Source organism: Anas platyrhynchos, chromosome 8 (assembly GCF_047663525.1).
Source record: "Anas platyrhynchos isolate ZD024472 breed Pekin duck chromosome 8, IASCAAS_PekinDuck_T2T, whole genome shotgun sequence".
In the NCBI taxonomy this organism is placed as follows: Eukaryota; Metazoa; Chordata; class Aves; order Anseriformes; family Anatidae; genus Anas; species Anas platyrhynchos.
Window position 1 is genome coordinate 27,392,967 of NC_092594.1, and position 15,551 is coordinate 27,408,517.

At 39.8% G+C, this 15,551-nt stretch overlaps 2 protein-coding genes across 29 annotated transcripts in view; one reads left to right on the top strand and one right to left on the bottom strand.

Annotated features, from left to right (window-relative positions):
• Positions 1–6,904, bottom strand: part of DNAJB4 (DnaJ heat shock protein family (Hsp40) member B4) — a 31,522-nt gene extending 24,618 nt beyond the window's left edge. The window contains exons 1-2 of one of the 4 annotated variants that reach the window (XM_072042181.1): positions 6,774–6,810; positions 4,704–4,769 (exon numbers count right to left, since the gene is read on the bottom strand). The gene's annotated coding sequence lies outside the window, so the exon portion shown is untranslated. The other 3 variants (XM_072042182.1, XM_005010297.6, XM_005010296.6) reach the window with 3 other exon arrangements.
• Positions 6,905–7,099: 195 nt separating this feature from the next.
• FUBP1 (far upstream element binding protein 1) overlaps positions 7,100–15,551 on the top strand; it is a 37,000-nt gene continuing 28,548 nt past the window's right edge. For 8 of the 25 annotated variants that reach the window (XR_011811225.1, XR_011811218.1, XR_011811220.1 and 5 more), the window contains exons 1-12: positions 7,102–7,330; positions 8,231–8,321; positions 9,297–9,359; positions 10,200–10,238; positions 10,585–10,624; positions 11,555–11,604; positions 11,700–11,771; positions 12,056–12,113; positions 14,219–14,381; positions 14,464–14,562; positions 14,647–14,748; positions 15,429–15,531. Coding sequence is in view for 16 of the 25 variants with exons in the window: in XM_072042165.1 (XP_071898266.1) it covers positions 7,217–7,330; positions 8,231–8,321; positions 9,297–9,359; positions 10,200–10,238; positions 10,585–10,624; positions 11,555–11,604; positions 11,700–11,771; positions 12,056–12,113; positions 14,219–14,381; positions 14,464–14,562; positions 14,647–14,748; positions 15,429–15,531 (994 nt within the window). In the remaining 9 variants the exon portion in view is untranslated. Of the gene's footprint in view, positions 7,331–8,230; positions 8,322–9,296; positions 9,360–10,199; positions 10,239–10,584; positions 10,625–11,554; positions 11,605–11,699; positions 11,772–12,055; positions 12,114–14,218; positions 14,382–14,463; positions 14,563–14,646; positions 14,749–15,428; positions 15,532–15,551 lie in introns of all 25 variants that reach the window. The other 17 variants (XR_011811222.1, XM_072042166.1, XM_027463762.3 and 14 more) reach the window with 8 other exon arrangements.

Here is a 15,551-nt window from a genome sequence, read left to right on the forward strand (position 1 = left end):
TAGAATTTACTTCAAGAGAAGCCAGAACAGTTGTTTATGACTCTTTCAACTGTTTCTGACATACCATAGCTCAAACCAGGTTTCTTGGGGGAGGTAGGAAAACACAACTACCTGAAATCTAGAAGAGTTTTGGGAAAAGATGGAAGGGGGAAGTCTGACAGACCTACTTTCAGTAATCTCTTAAATGGCTTTATTCCTCCAGATGAACTAATGCATGTTGGGCTAAGAGGAAAAGAAGGTACAACATAGGAAGATGAACAATTAAGAAAAAAAAAAAAAAGTCTAGATGGAGCATGTTCTGAAGAAATAGCAAACCTCATTTTCTGTCTACTAACAGACCATAGAAGTTCTGTAGTCTCTTGAAAATTCTCCCCCAAACTAATAATGAAAGTTTGAACCGTCTTCCTAGGACTCACTACTATGGAAAGACATTTTCTTTTTCACCTTTTCCCTGCTCCTCTTAGAAAAAAGACAGCAGAAAGAACAGTGACATTTGCAAATTAAACTATCATTTCTGTGAATGTTTAATGAAAATATTACTCAGAATCAGCTTACTCATAGGACATAATCCTAACAGACAACAACCAGTACAAAAAAGAGAGATCTGTTTAGATTCTCCACAAAATTCAGTCAAAAGATGTACATATATATCCACACACACAAAATCTAAACTTACAGAACCTTCTGCTGTCTTGCCGTGATGATACATAACTGATTTTATTTTTTTGAGTGAGATCTGAGATTAACACAGCCTAATTTATCCCTTTCCAATCCTATGCAACATTGTTATGGAGGTCTGGGCTTTCGATGATTACAACAAGATACTTTCAAACACCACACTCAAGTGGCAGTTAGTCTAGCTTCCCCTTAGAAGCCTTATGATATCAATTTATTAAAGAAATGATAACTATTCTCATCCATAAGCTTCCCTGAAAATATTTCCCCCCTAAAACACACATATAATTCTTGCAATAAAGAGGATTTTCAGTTTAGACAAACCTGTTTTAGTTGTCATTTTAGGGACTGAAGAGATTAGTCATTTAAGAGCTTCCAAAGCATTTATTCCATTTTCCCTTCCTCCCTCTAAGGGAAGACTTTTTTTATTGACTGATTAAGCACAATTTGGTTAAGCATAAGTTGGTCTGGCTCACAAATTAACAAAGCTGTTAGCTCTAATTAAACAGTATCAGAAAGCATACTACTAAGGATCAGGCCTATAAAATAGGCAAACACACCAATCACTCCGAAGTAATTAAGATTTTCAAAGAATTACAAAATAGTTGAGGTTGGAAGGGACCTCTGGAGATCATCTAGTCCAACCCCTGTGCTCAAGCAGGATCCCCTGGAGCACATTACCCAGGATTGTATCCAGACAGCTTTTGAGTCTCTCCAGAGGAGACTCCTGTGGGCAGCCTGTTCCAGAGCTCAGTCACCCTTGCAGTAAAGAAGCTTTTCCTCCTGTTCAGACTGAGCTTCCTGTGCTTTGGTTTGTGCCCATTGCCTCTCAGCCTATCACTGGGCACCACCAAGAAGAGTCTGGCCCCATCCTCTTTACCCTCCCTTCAGAAACTTATGTACATGGCTCAGATCTGCCAAGCCTTTGCACCTCCAGGCTAAACAGGCCCAGCTCCATCTGCCTTTTTTCACACAAAAGATGTTCCAGTCCCATAATCATTCCAGTAGTCCTCCGCTGGACTTGCTCCAGGACTTCCATGTCCCTGTTGTACCGGGGAGCCCAGCGCTGGACGCAGCGCTCAAGGTGAGGCTGAGCAGAGGGGAAGCATCACCTCCCTTGACTTGCTGCCAGCGCTCTTCCTAATGCAGCCCAGGACACCTTCTTTCTTGACCACAAGGGCCTGGTACTGGCTCATGGTCAACTTAGTGCCCACCAAGACCCACAGGTCCTTCACCACAGAGCTGCTTTTCAGCAGGTCAACCCCCAGCTTGTCCTGGTGCACGTGGTTATTCCTCCCCAGGTGCAGGACCCTGCACATGCATCCATTGTATTTCAAGAGGTTCATCTCTGCCCATCTCTCCAGCCTCTCAAGATCCTTCTGAATGGCAGCCCAGCACTCTGGGCTATCTGCCACTCCTCCCAGCTTTGTATCATTAGCAAACTTGCTGAGAAGGCACTTTATCCCTTCATCCAAGTCATTTTCCCCACTTTGAGATGAGGAAGTTGAATATTATTACCTTAATTCAACAGACACTTACAGCTTTAGTAACAGGATTTGAATTCACCTTCTTCAGTGTTCTGCTGAAGAATACGATCCACTTCTATCCTCTACAGCTGCTGCTACATTAACTTGGTCTTCCTTTTAAAAAAGAAGCCCACATTCAGTCCCCATTTCTGCCCTTCTTAATCCCTACTCATACTCAAATACCATGCCTAGCTCTACCAACCAATCTATTACAAGCAAGACCTTTCACACTTCTGCCATCTGGGAGGAGTTTTACAGATGTTAACAGCAAACAAATGCTCTGGGCTGTCAAAGCTTTCCTTCCCGTGACTTCCACAGAAAAACATCCAGCTCCCGTGAGCGGGTAGGACACTGGAGACTGATGAGCACACTACCATGCCAACTGGTATTCTTCAGCTGCCCCTGCACTACATTGTGCAGAGATCACTAGACGGTGATCCACTGTCTCATTGCATGTTGCAATTGTATTCAAGGCAGAACTGCATGTTCTCTCATTAATCTTTCTGTAATTGTGATGGTGGCATAACACATTTGGTTGCCTTCTGTCAGCTAATAAAAGTTTCAGAGGTTAGATTATATTAATCTTTTATTGTTCAACTGTCTTCAACCACAGAATAAAACTGGTGAGTAGACCTCAACAGAAACGTTGGTGCAAAGACCCCTTCTCCCCTTTTAAGCTTTACTATTAAATTCCCTTTCATCCGCTTATACCTTTAACTAAAGACATATGGAATAAGAACCACAGAGTAAAATGTGCAAAACACACTCTAAGGGATCTACAATACCTACACAGCTTTGTTTCAAATGCTTAACGCAGCTTAACAGCACTTAACAACATTTTTGCTAAGAAAAGCACCACAGCTAAATGTAAGGAAAAAAAACCCTGAACAACTGTTGCTGTGTTTTGTTTTTTTAAGCTTACTATACATAAGTTGGTACACAGGGAACCAGAAATGGGCTTAGGGAGCAAATTTGCTCTTCCTCTTCCACAAATGATTTTTCCTATCACCTCCAAATCCTCAGCAGCAACCCATGCCTCTGTCTGGAATATAGCACAATAGGTATATTTCCAGAATAGGAACATGCAGCTGGCCCACCACTTCTGGAATCCTGGGTAGGTGAATTCTGTGTGGTAACCTTCCTACTTCAAGCTTAAAAACCATTCCCAATGAACTTCATCTCTCTCAAAAGATGATCTAATTATAAAGCATTGCAAAGATTCTGCAGGCAATTTAAGTTACACTTTAGTATTACCTTTTCACAAATACATTCTCTTTCAGGCCCACTTTGTGAGTGAAATTCGGAATTACTACTTCAATGTACATATGGTAAACACAGAAGCTTATGACAACAGATCAGCTCTTGTTTGGATATTGAGCATGTGCTCGATCTCCTCTCAGGAGTTACATAAGAGGAGTTTTCTACTGGTAGTACTGTCGATCCTGGACACCCTTTGCCAGTGCAGGAACACCAGCTGACAGTTAAGAACTGAATCTCCTAAAGTGATGAAATCAGCAGAAGCCAATTGCAAATTTCCCCAGCTCAACAGTGATTTGCAGAAAGCAGAGTGGGTAAAACTACCACAATGGTTTAGAGACTGTCATCACTTTTAGTGCTGTTCAACATACTAAGGCAAAGTCAAACCACCACATCCAGAGATGTACAGAAACAACTCTGTAAGAAAATTTAATTCTTTATCTTATGACCCATTGAGAGGTGACCTATCTGGTCACCATGGACCACCAAAATTAAAATATATTGTTTAATAATAAGGAACAGTCCTCAAAGAAGCATACGCTGAAGTACCTCAGCTTACACAGAGAATTTGGGTTAGTTCCACACTTACACATTTATACTTCTACAACAACTGAACTGTTTGATTTAGAACTGCCCCAAGTATCTTTTTGTAGAAGTAAGGACTCCTTAACACACAGAATATTTGATTAATAAAATAGAAATGCTCTCCTTTTTCAGAACTCTCCATTATTAGGTTTGTGATTATCCACATTGTACATATAAAGTTTTCTGACTTGTCACAGTTTTGTTTCCTTTTTTTTTTCCCCAAAATCATCTGTTTCTTAGTAACTACATTTATCAGAATGGTCTACTCCGATGATTACTAAAAAAAAGTGTGGCCTGAATACCATGAGAGATGTCATTAAGAAGATTAAGGGAATACACCCCTCTCCAATCTCTAAAAGAAATACTGAAAGACATTTTAAAGCTATGCTTCCGTTACCTCTTAAGTTGTCCACTATCTAATTATTAAAATTTCAAGAGTGGTAGATTTCTCAACTGTACATATTTTCTTAGCAAGATGTTACTGTAGAACCAAAGCTTATTTTACACAGCAAAATCAAAGTCCTCTGGCTCTAGAAGCACAGTGCAAATACTTGTTTACCAATCCACTTAATTTAATTTCTTCGAAGGCAGATTTTGAAAAAATGCGATGAGTAATTCTGCAAGTGAGAAAGCATCACAGCCTGGTGTGTATTGCTATACCAAGTCAGAAAAGCACTTGAAAGAATGTTGCGGTCAGCAGTGTTCAGGGATTAGATCCGCACCCCACTGAGAAAAAAAAGAGAAGGAACTAATCACATAGTGGTAATTTTTCTCGAGGGAAGTAACATTTAATAACAGGAAACAGACAGTTTTAAAGAGGCACGGGTTTCTAGCTGATAAGTGCTAAGTGCCATCATGGGAGATACAAAAGCAACTCTACCTGTTGACAAAGGCCATTAGATCAACTTAAGAATGCTGTAAATAAGGACTTAATATTTGTACAGGATAACATGTAAGATGCTGTTCCTCTGTAATTTGCTAAGCTTCATCTTCTAACTACCTGGAAGGTCTAAGACAACAAATATACTGCCTTCAAGAATCTGGAAGGTTAAGGAATCATACATATACTAAACATGTCTTGCCACTTTTAAGTAGAGAGGCACTTTAAACACTAGCAAAAAGCTGGTAAAAATTCTCAAGTTAACCCTTATCTTTAGCTGCTAGTGAATCTAACTAGAACACTTTTAATAGCACAAGTCCTTTCATTAGGCCAAGACACATCCACTTTGAAATGTCATTAGCATTACACAGCTGTTGGCTCATCTCACAGAACTTAACAGTCATTACCACGTTTCATAAGAACAAAAACAAAGGATGCAGAAGCTCCACATCTTCAAAGAAGTGACAAACCATAAAAGACATAGCCAGCAGCCAGTATTATATTCAACTCATTGGTCAACTACCATCACTCAAATTATTTATCTGCATAGCCTGGCTGGTATACATAGCCAACTTCACAATAACAAAGGAAACTAAAAAAAAAGTTCATGCTCTAAGTATTGTTTTGAAAGAACAAAGAGTCATGCACGAAAATAAAGTTTCCACTTTCCCAAAGCTATTTTTACTCCTTGTCTTCTTCCCCCACATTAGCACAACTAAATTAACATAAAGCATATGCCAATTCTTCTGAACAGGCCTTTTTTAGCAAAGGTATCTGAGCAGCAAGTTTCACTTAGTTCTAGTTATACAATATAATTTGTCCATGTGCACATACAGATTTTAGTTTTGTGGAAAATAAATATATTAGTCTTAAAACTCTATTGAGCTATACCACTTCATAAACTGTATTGAAGGAAAAAAATCTAGCATGTTCTCAGTCTCCTTTGGTAGAGTTACCTAGACTGGAGATGCAGGATAATCTGACCTCAGCAGCAGCACCATATCTTAAGGTGTTTCTGCTGCCTTTTCTATTACCGAGTCACCTGCTAGAACAATCCTGGTTATAAACAGACAGAACTGAAGGGGTCAGCAAGAAACTAGGAACTTCTTAAGACAGCATGGGACTACAAGGCTAGTCACAAGACAAGTCAACACAGCACACTCTTATACAACTTTAAACAAAGTTGTTCCCTCCTTGCATATAGAGAAAAACCAGGTGAAGTCCAAATCAAGAGACTCTTCACACCTCAATTTAAAAATACATACATTTTTTTAAAAAAAAACATATTAAGTTAACGTAACCCCTGATGAAGATTACGCATATAGCTTTAAAAGAGTGCAAGCCTTTCCCTCGGCACAGCACAGGGCAGCAAGCAGCCATACAGCTTGGCCGCCCTCGCTCTCCGCCCAGGCTGAGACCGTACCTTCGCAGCGCCCGGGACGGTTATTCCCCCCGGAGCCTTCGCTCCGAGACAGTTATTCCTCCTCGCTCCCAGGCAGGGCCCAGACCAGAGCACTACCAGCTCCAGTTTATGATTAAAGCTGATGCTTGCTCAGCCACGAAAAAACAAACAAACAGCTGTCACAGCCATGCGATAGCGGCGAGGGCTTCAAACCAAGACACAAACAACCGAGGCGCAGGGAAGGGCCCCAGGGCCAGACACGAAGAAAAAAACTTATTATTTTTTCGCAGCTTTCGTGCGTCACGCGGAGGGCAAACGGGCAGCGCCCGGCTGGGGGCTCAGGGCAGCACAGCTCCTCTTAACGGCCGGATAAGGGAGAGAAGCAGGTACCCGGGCGTTAAACGTCTCCCCGGGCGTTAAACGCTCCCGCCCCTCCCCGAGCACTCACCGCCCGCCGCCGCCTCAGCCGCTCCCTGCCCTGCCCTGCCCTGCCCTGCCCGGCCCGCTCCTCAGGCGCTGCTCTCGCTCGCCCCCAAATCTCGCGAGAGGTACCTCTCACCATCCCCTCTCCCCCCCCCCCCCCCCTCAAGCCGCCTCTCTCACCACGTGACGCTCCCAGCCCAATCCCTCGCTGCCTCCTCACGCTCGTGACGTTCTGGAAGCATCGCGAGCTCTCCCCCTCACCCCCCCCCCCCCCCCAACGCCCTGGGGTTGCCTCCGGCGCCGCGATGAAATCTCGCCCCTCCTGTCGCAGATCTCGCGAGGTTTCCCCGCGCGCTCCCCCCCCCCGAGCACGATGCCGCGCAGGAATGTGAAAGGCTCCCGCCCGCCGCCATTTTCTTTCTTTCTTGGCAGGCAGCGAGCGGGGCAGGAGGCGGCGGCCGAGCGAGCATGGCGGACTACTCCACCGTGCCCCCTCCTGCTGCGGGCGCACCCGGGGGAGGCGGCGGCGGAGGTGGAGGAGTGAACGATGCCTTTAAAGACGCGCTGCAGAGGGCTAGGCAGGTGTGTGCGGGCGGAGAAGGCGCCTCGGGCCTCCGGCGGCCCCTCGCCGGGCCGCGGCGCTGAGGGGACGTGAGGAGGGGCCCGGCCGCCGGGGTGTGTGTGAGGGGGGCAGCCCCGTCCCGTCCCCGCAGCTCCCTCCTCACGCAGCCTTGGCGGGGCGGCGGGCGGGTGTCCAGCCTCGGGGAGGCAAATCTCGGCCGGAGACTGCCGGAGCGGCGCCTTATCGCCGCTCGGCGCTGCAGGGCCGCGGAGCCAGGCAGGGAATGGAGGCGGCGCAGCAGCGCGGCCCGCGGTGTGCGCCCCGTATTGTGTGCCCCCGGGCGCCCTCCTCAGTGCCCGCTAACCTGCTCAGACCGGTTGGAAGGGCTGCGGCCTGCGCAGCGAGGGCGGCCCGGCCTTCGGAAGTTTTTTATGCCGAAGTTTCATTTAGGGATTTTTCACCACGGGCGATGATTTCGCAGGCGAGTTTTTCGCCTCGGCTGGTAATGACCGATCGCGGTTTTGGCAGCGTTTAAACATCTCGTGTAGCTGGCGTTACTGATGTTTAAAACAGTTTTAGTAGTCAGTTTCTTCTTGGTACTATACTACAGTGTTTTTTGAGAAAGGGGTAAAAAAAAAAAAAAAAAACGTAAAATCCCTTCTAGAGGGGAAAAAAAAAAGCTTTTACTATTTGAAGGGTAGAGTTTATTTCAACTGATGGAAAGGAAAATACAGGAACCTCTGGAGTAAAAAAATGAGCGCAAGTCTGTTAAAAGTGTTTAAAAATTAATGTCCATTTGCATAGATTCTAATAGTAGTTTTCTATTTATTTTGGATCACCTTAATATGCTTCATTACAGCACTTAATGCTGTTCAGAAGATGTGTTTTTTGTTTTTAATTCACATCTAGCTTTTGTTTAGATTGCAGCAAAAATTGGAGGAGATGCTGGTACATCAATGAATTCAAATGACTACGGTTATGGAGGACAAAAAAGACCTCTTGAGGATGGAGGTATGCACTCGTTACTGCTGCATTTATTGTTGTTCAGTATAGCCACGATGCCAGGAAAATTGCAGGTGGCTTTTTTTTTTTTTTTCTGTAACACAGTAAAAAAACATTTTGTTCCCTTTATAGGCCATGACATGCTTTTTCATTTTCTGTTTAATGGGGAAACTTCTTTGAAACCATTGTGCTCTAACTTGAAGTGAATGTAAGCCTGTTTTAAAAAATCTTAAGTGTGGCTTAAAAACTATAAAGAGGATAACATATGCCAGGGAGGGGGGGCATATAAATTCATGGCTGAGAAACACTTAAACAGGTATGTTACTGGAGTCTTTTGTTTGTTACATGAGACAGATTGCAGTTTCTAAATTATAATTAGAATGGGAAGTGGTCATTTCTTAGATCGTTTCATATACTTTATTATTGCACAGGTTCAAATAAACATATTTATGCATTTCATTGTAAAAGCATAGGACTTTAAAAAAAGACAGGAAAGTACATATTCTACCTTGTAGGCATTTTCACTTAGTTGGATATTAAAGTATATAGCATATGTGAATCCTGTTAAGATTGTACTTAAATCCCCTAGCTTGTTGCAGCTTTTTGGATTTGCCTTACACTGCAGTAAAGTTTTCTTCTGAAATATGTGCGTTTCCTCTTCTGTCTCTTACTAAGCAGCCAGTTTTAACTTAACAGGGTTTGGTATGTTTAGTATATACACGAAATCCTGGCTAAATTGTGGAAAGAAATCTCTGAGCTTGTTGAAATGTTCACATAGGTCTTATAAAAGAGCAATGCCTTTTTTTTCCTTTGAGAGTGGATTGAAACTCAGTCTACAGAATGTAACTAAGGCTTTATATCAGGAGTTCTTGTGTCCTGTAATAAAGTTTTTTTTCTATTAATGGTGAGGTTTTTAATATACAAAAATGAGCTAATGATGCTTCAGATGATATATGTAATGTATTCTTTTTATTTTATGTGTAGATGGCTCTTGGACAAGTCCGAGCAGTACAACACACTGGGAGGGAATGCCCTCTCCTTTTAAAGGCAGGAATTTTTATTTATTACCTGTGTTTAGTATGTAAACATGACATAAACTAGTGGATCTTTCTGGATTGACACAAATATTTCTTGGAATACGTGTCTGAATTTTTGCTGCACATAAATTGTGGTGGTTCATATAACCTTTATTTTGGGGTGGGAAGGAAGCATCTGAAGTCTATCTTCTCAGATACAGGTTAATTATGCCTTTTATTCCTTTACTGTACAAAAAGGATTTGAATGGTAGTGATGTAGTTGCTTTGAATCTGCTTTTTTTTTGAAGTTTTATGCTATGAAATGCTTGATATTTGGGTAGGAATTTCATACCAACATTCAGATTGAGATTGCATTGCTGTGTGATGCTGTTGTATTTCCAAATGTTTGATCTAGATTTGTGGTCATTGTCAGATTTTTTTCTTTAAATTGTTGTTAATTTTTGTATGAATTTGATTTTTTCTTTTTTTTCTTTTTTTTTTTTTTTCTTTTTAAACTATAGAAGCATCATTAGCTTGAGCAACCAACAGAGCTGAACTTTGTTCCTTGTCTTAGTTAAGTTTCAGTGACTGGGTATCTATGAGCAATCTACAATATGTTCTGAAAACTGCCTTTTGTTAACCTACTGAATAGATACATGGAAAAACCTAACATCTTTTCAGCTGTACTAACCAAGTGCTGAGTGTTCGTGAGATTCTTTCTTTTATTCAGAAGATCAACTCCCTGAAATTGGACAAAAAAAAAAAAGGAAAGGGGGACTAAAATACACTGGAAAGTTGCAATTTACACTAAAAGGTGTAAGCAGTTCTTGAATTTCTTGGCAAAAAAATTTAAAAAATCTTAATTTTGCAGATCAACCAGATGCTAAGAAAGTTGCTCCTCAGAATGACTGTAAGTAATTTTTATTTTGTTGTCGAAAAAAAAAAATAAAATAAACCAGTGTAACATTTTCAAAACAAGAATTTGAAACAGTGTTTGGTAGGTGATATTTTAATCAGTGAGGTAGAAGGAATGACTGGGAGCTTGTCTCAGTTCTTTTAAGCAGTGCAAATCTGCTTGCTAAAGCTGACGATCATATTAGAAACAATTGAGAATCTTTTGGCTATGTTTTTAGACTTCTTAATAACAATTCTTATAACGTAGTTTGGACAAAAGTGTACAAATAAGTTTTATTAGATTAGAGACTTAACTGCAAATCAGGCTGTTCAGATTTAATTTTAAAAATATTTATTTATAGCTTTTGGAAATCAGCTACCACCAATGCATCAACAACAACGGTAAGTTATGTTACATCTTATATAAAGTTTTCCATTGTACTAAAAGAAAAAAAATTCAACAAACTCTTTTACGAAAGTGATACCAATGTATAAAATAATTGCACAAATCAAGATCTGTGATATGTTGAAATTTAGCTTCAACAGTCCCAAGCCAAACCCTTAAAATGCATCTGGTAAAATCCTGCTGGCTGTGTTTTTCTCTTGGCAGCCAATGCTATGTATCAAAAATAGTATAAGGTAAATGAATTGCTGTTGCTTAGTATTTGAGCATAGGTAGAATAACCAAAAGTTGGAAGCAGATCTGAGGGGAAAGGGATTGACACTATCTTGTGAACAAAATGGAAAAGTAATGGATTTAAAAAATAAGTAGAAAAGATGTGGGCTTAACACATCTTATTGTTCAGTTACCTATGAAATTACCTACCAATTTACTAGTTTCCACTACTCTTTTCTTCCTTAAACAACCACTTCAAACTATTCTTTTGATCCTTTACCTGATAATTTGCTGCACATAGATTATGGTGCTTTGTACCCCCTTTATTTTGGTGTTCTCTCAGATACAGGTTAATTATGCCTTTTATTCCTTTACTGTACAGAAAGGATTGGTAAAATTCTGAAATGTGTGTATTTTCAGCATCCTTTGAAAATAGGGATAAAACTTTTTTGACGCTACACTGGCCTTATACACACCTTGTTAATAGGAAAGAGGGTGAAAGAAAACAGATTGATTAATGTTAAACTTTGTGGTCGCTTTTGTATAGTCCTAGTTCTTGTGTCTGACTTTTTAAGTTAGTGGGAGGCAAGAATGCCAGATTAATGGTTGGTGCGCTAACTTTCTTCCTCAATTTAATAAGATGGTATGTCTAAATGTAATGTCTGTCTGGTCTCTGGATGATAACTGTCCTTTGTTTGATATAACCTTTTCTACAGATCTGTGATGACAGAGGAATACAAAGTTCCAGATGGGATGGTTGGATTCAGTAAGTAGTCTGGACATAGTGTTGCAGTATTGTGAGGGATTTTACCAGATGCTTTTTTTTACAAATACCTTTCTCTGTTTTTTTTTTTCTCCAAGTAATTGGCAGAGGTGGAGAGCAGATCTCACGCATACAGCAAGAATCTGGATGTAAAATACAGATTGCACCTGGTAACTATTCCTGTTTTTTGTTTTTGTTCTGTTGGTTATTGTGGTAGAAAGTTCAGAAGACTGATCACTGCTTCTGAGTGCTTTCATCTATACCTTCATTTAAGGTGTTTTTTTGTTTTTTTTTTTGTGCTAGTCATGGTTATCACAGGCTAAAGAAGTACAAAACATTGCAGTAGACTGATTTTTCTACTTCAGTGAAGTTCCAGTAGTTTGTGTATTGTTTAGTTTCATCGACTCTTTCTGCTTAAGGCTATTGCTAAATTGGCTTTATTTTGTGACCTTAGATAGTGGGGGCCTGCCTGAAAGATCTTGTATGCTAACTGGAACACCAGAATCTGTTCAGTAAGTAACACAAATTCCTTGTATTCATATTTAAATGCACAATACACTTCTTCAGATGTAAATACCATGTTTAGCTATTCTGTTTATAATAGTGTGTTTTGCATCCATTACAGAGGCAATCTAGTGACAAATGTCTATAAAGAAAAAAGATCCTGATGCTTTAGTCAGATTCCTCAGCATACTTGTGATTTTAGGACAAAAGTATGGGTGTAATTGTTGAACTGACACTTCAAAGTCCAAATTTTTTTGTAGATTACATTTATCTAGCAACGTACTTATTTCAGGTTGAGAATGAAATACACAAACGTGCACTTTGGGGGGAGGGGAAACATGCTAACATATGCAGAAATGAAATTATTAACCAGAATTTGAAAAATGACAGGGAAGATAAGGAAAATCACTGAAACCTAAGATGTTACTCAAGTCTGTTCTGTCAGAGTTGTTAAATATGTATTTGGTATAAACCAATGTATATGCAAAGTTATGAAAGTAATGCCTATGTACTACCAACCAGCAAAATGAACTTTATCCTTTATGTGTTGAAGGAAGAGGGCAATAGCAACAAAAATGGTTTTTGTTTACTGGAACAGAAATTTATAATTACTTAGAGATCTTCATTTCCTGGCTTGGCTGGGAATGATCTTAAACATGGTAGTATATTTGGTAGTGCTTCATTAGCTGTTCCCATTTTTATTTTCAGGTAAGGCCTGCAGCTAAGTATTTTTCCTTTGTGAAAGTGGCATGGCATTCACCTCTTACCTTGCAGCCATGTATGCTGCTCTTCATGAACTCATTCCCTTAATGGGAGTTTCCTTTCTAATTATAGTTTATTCTGTTTATGTGTTAGAGGGAAGAGTTTTTAACCAATATTAGTAGTGAAATCATGATTTTATTTTGATGGCAACTGACTTCCATGTGAAGTAAATGTACACTTGCTTTTGTCCACTGTTCTTGTAATAGTTATAAGTACAAATACCCTTTGCAAGCTGAATCAAGCAGCAGCTGTGACTGCTGGATATTAAGTGTTTTGTTCTATGTAATTATATTCAGGGATGATAGACATGTTTGGGGACCTAACTTTTATTTGTGTTCAGTAAAGAATTACCTTTTATGTTCTGACTTTGGGGTGATTTTAGGTCTACTAGGTTATTTTTTAGGTGTAGGTTATTTTGCTATTAGTTTCCTAAGTTACTGATGCAGATTTACTGAGTTTTTCCTGATATCTTAGAATGAAAGTGACTGCATTTCTTCTGCAGAAATTTTTCAGCAGATAGTAATTTTGCAGAGGGCCTTTGGTGTTCTTGGTGTTTCTCAGTGTAGCTGCAAATAGTGAATTGCAGATTTTTTTTTATTTATTAATTTTTAGCAGAGCCATGTATGTTGTAATTAAACTAATAAGCCTTTCGAGCTCTTTTTTTTTTTTTTTTTTTAAGTACCTTAGAAGATGACCTGTGAATTTGATAACTTGGACTGGGGTAACTTACAGACCCTTAAGCATTTTAATGCAGCTCAGGATATGGTTGGCTTCCTGGGCTGCGAGCGCACATTGCTGGCCCATGTTTTTCCATCAGCCAACACCCTCAAGTCCTTTTTCTCAGAGCTGTTCTTGATCCGTTTCCTGCCTAGCCTGTATTTTGTGTTTGGGATTGCACAAACCCTGGTGGTTAGAAGATTGTGATCTTAAAGATGGTTAATTCCCACAAACTTGGCAAAACTTGTTGGTCAGATGAGGTAATACCTTTAACTGTTGAAGTAGCTGCTGGATGTGTTTTGCATTTTGATGCTAGAGGAGTACACATTGGAAAGAGACCTGGCAAAAAGATAAAAACAATTTTCCAGAGAGTTGCATCGTGTTTCATACCAGATTACTTTTTTTTCTTTCAAGATTCTGAAGGAACCTACACTGGGTTGTACTCTGAGGATTTGTTAAATATGTGTGTATGTAGCAGCAGGTGCCCTTCATGCACTTCTGAAACTAAGAACCAAGTGAATGATGATCTTTTTTTTTTTTTTTTTTTTAACTGGATTTCTTCAAGCAGAACAGGTTTGGGCAAGTGATAATTGTACGAGTAAGTGTATTTATAAACTCTTATATTCCTTTCCAGATCAGCAAAAAGATTACTTGATCAGATAGTTGAAAAGGGAAGACCTGCACCTGGCTTTCATCATGGTGATGGACCTGGAAATGCAGTCCAAGAAATTATGATTCCAGCAAGTAAAGCAGGATTAGTTATTGGTAAAGGTGGAGAGACGATTAAACAATTACAGGTATATATGAATCTTGTTTTTACACACGTGGTAATAACAGATATAGATTTGAGCAAGTATTGATCTCGCTTTTGTTGAATAGGAGCGAGCAGGTGTCAAAATGGTCATGATTCAAGATGGTCCACAGAACACTGGTGCAGACAAGCCCCTTAGGATAACTGGAGACCCTTATAAAGTTCAAGTAAGGAGTCCTTCAGAATTCATAGTATTTTAAAATCCATTCTGATGTTGCAATACCTAAACAAAATTTTACTCTTCTTTATAGCAAGCCAAGGAAATGGTGCTGGAGTTAATTCGTGATCAAGGTGGCTTTAGAGAGGTGCGCAACGAATATGGGTCAAGAATAGGAGGAAATGAAGGGATAGACGTAAGCATGGTTGAAAAACTTGTTCACTGTATTTTGAGATGTTAATGTTAAAATGTTAACGTGGTTTACACCATTGAAAGATATTAACACAATTCCAAAAGTGTTTGTGGCATGTAAGTATTACTTGATTGTTGATGAAGATTTGCCTGTAAATGGTGTGCAGTACTCACTTTATATTACCAGCAGTTCTGAAGAGCTTCAGTTAGCTGGAGAGTTTAAGTCTTAACAATTTAAGTCTTAAGTTTTATGACTAAGTACATAATGATGGATGTCATGGAAATTGAAATTTGGCCCATTACAGAAGAATATTTAATTCTACCTATTATGCAAGTCATGAGCTAATAACTGTTCATGAGAGATGAAGCTGAAAGTTCCATCTGCTAGAATCTGTGGTTAAGGCCCATTAGAACTTCTGTTCTTTGCTTGTGGGAAGCATAATTTCAATTGATGCCACTATAAACTTGCGGTACACAGGATGTTTCTTTTTTGATGTTTTCCTTCAGAATTCGCTGAGTTTGTGTCTTAATTATTGGTATTAAAAAACGCACTCCTCAAAAAGCCCGAAGTGGCACAGAGCTGGCCCTAGTTTTAATAGTCTAAGATGTGACCACTTAAATTTTGTGTATTTTGTAGGAATGTTTGCATCATCAACATCTTATAAAAATATGTTCTCTTTTAAGGTTCCAATACCACGATTTGCTGTAGGTATTGTAATTGGAAGAAATGGGGAGATGATAAAAAAAATACAGAATGATGCCGGTGTTAGAATCCAATTTAAGCCAGGTTGGTAATACATGTATAAT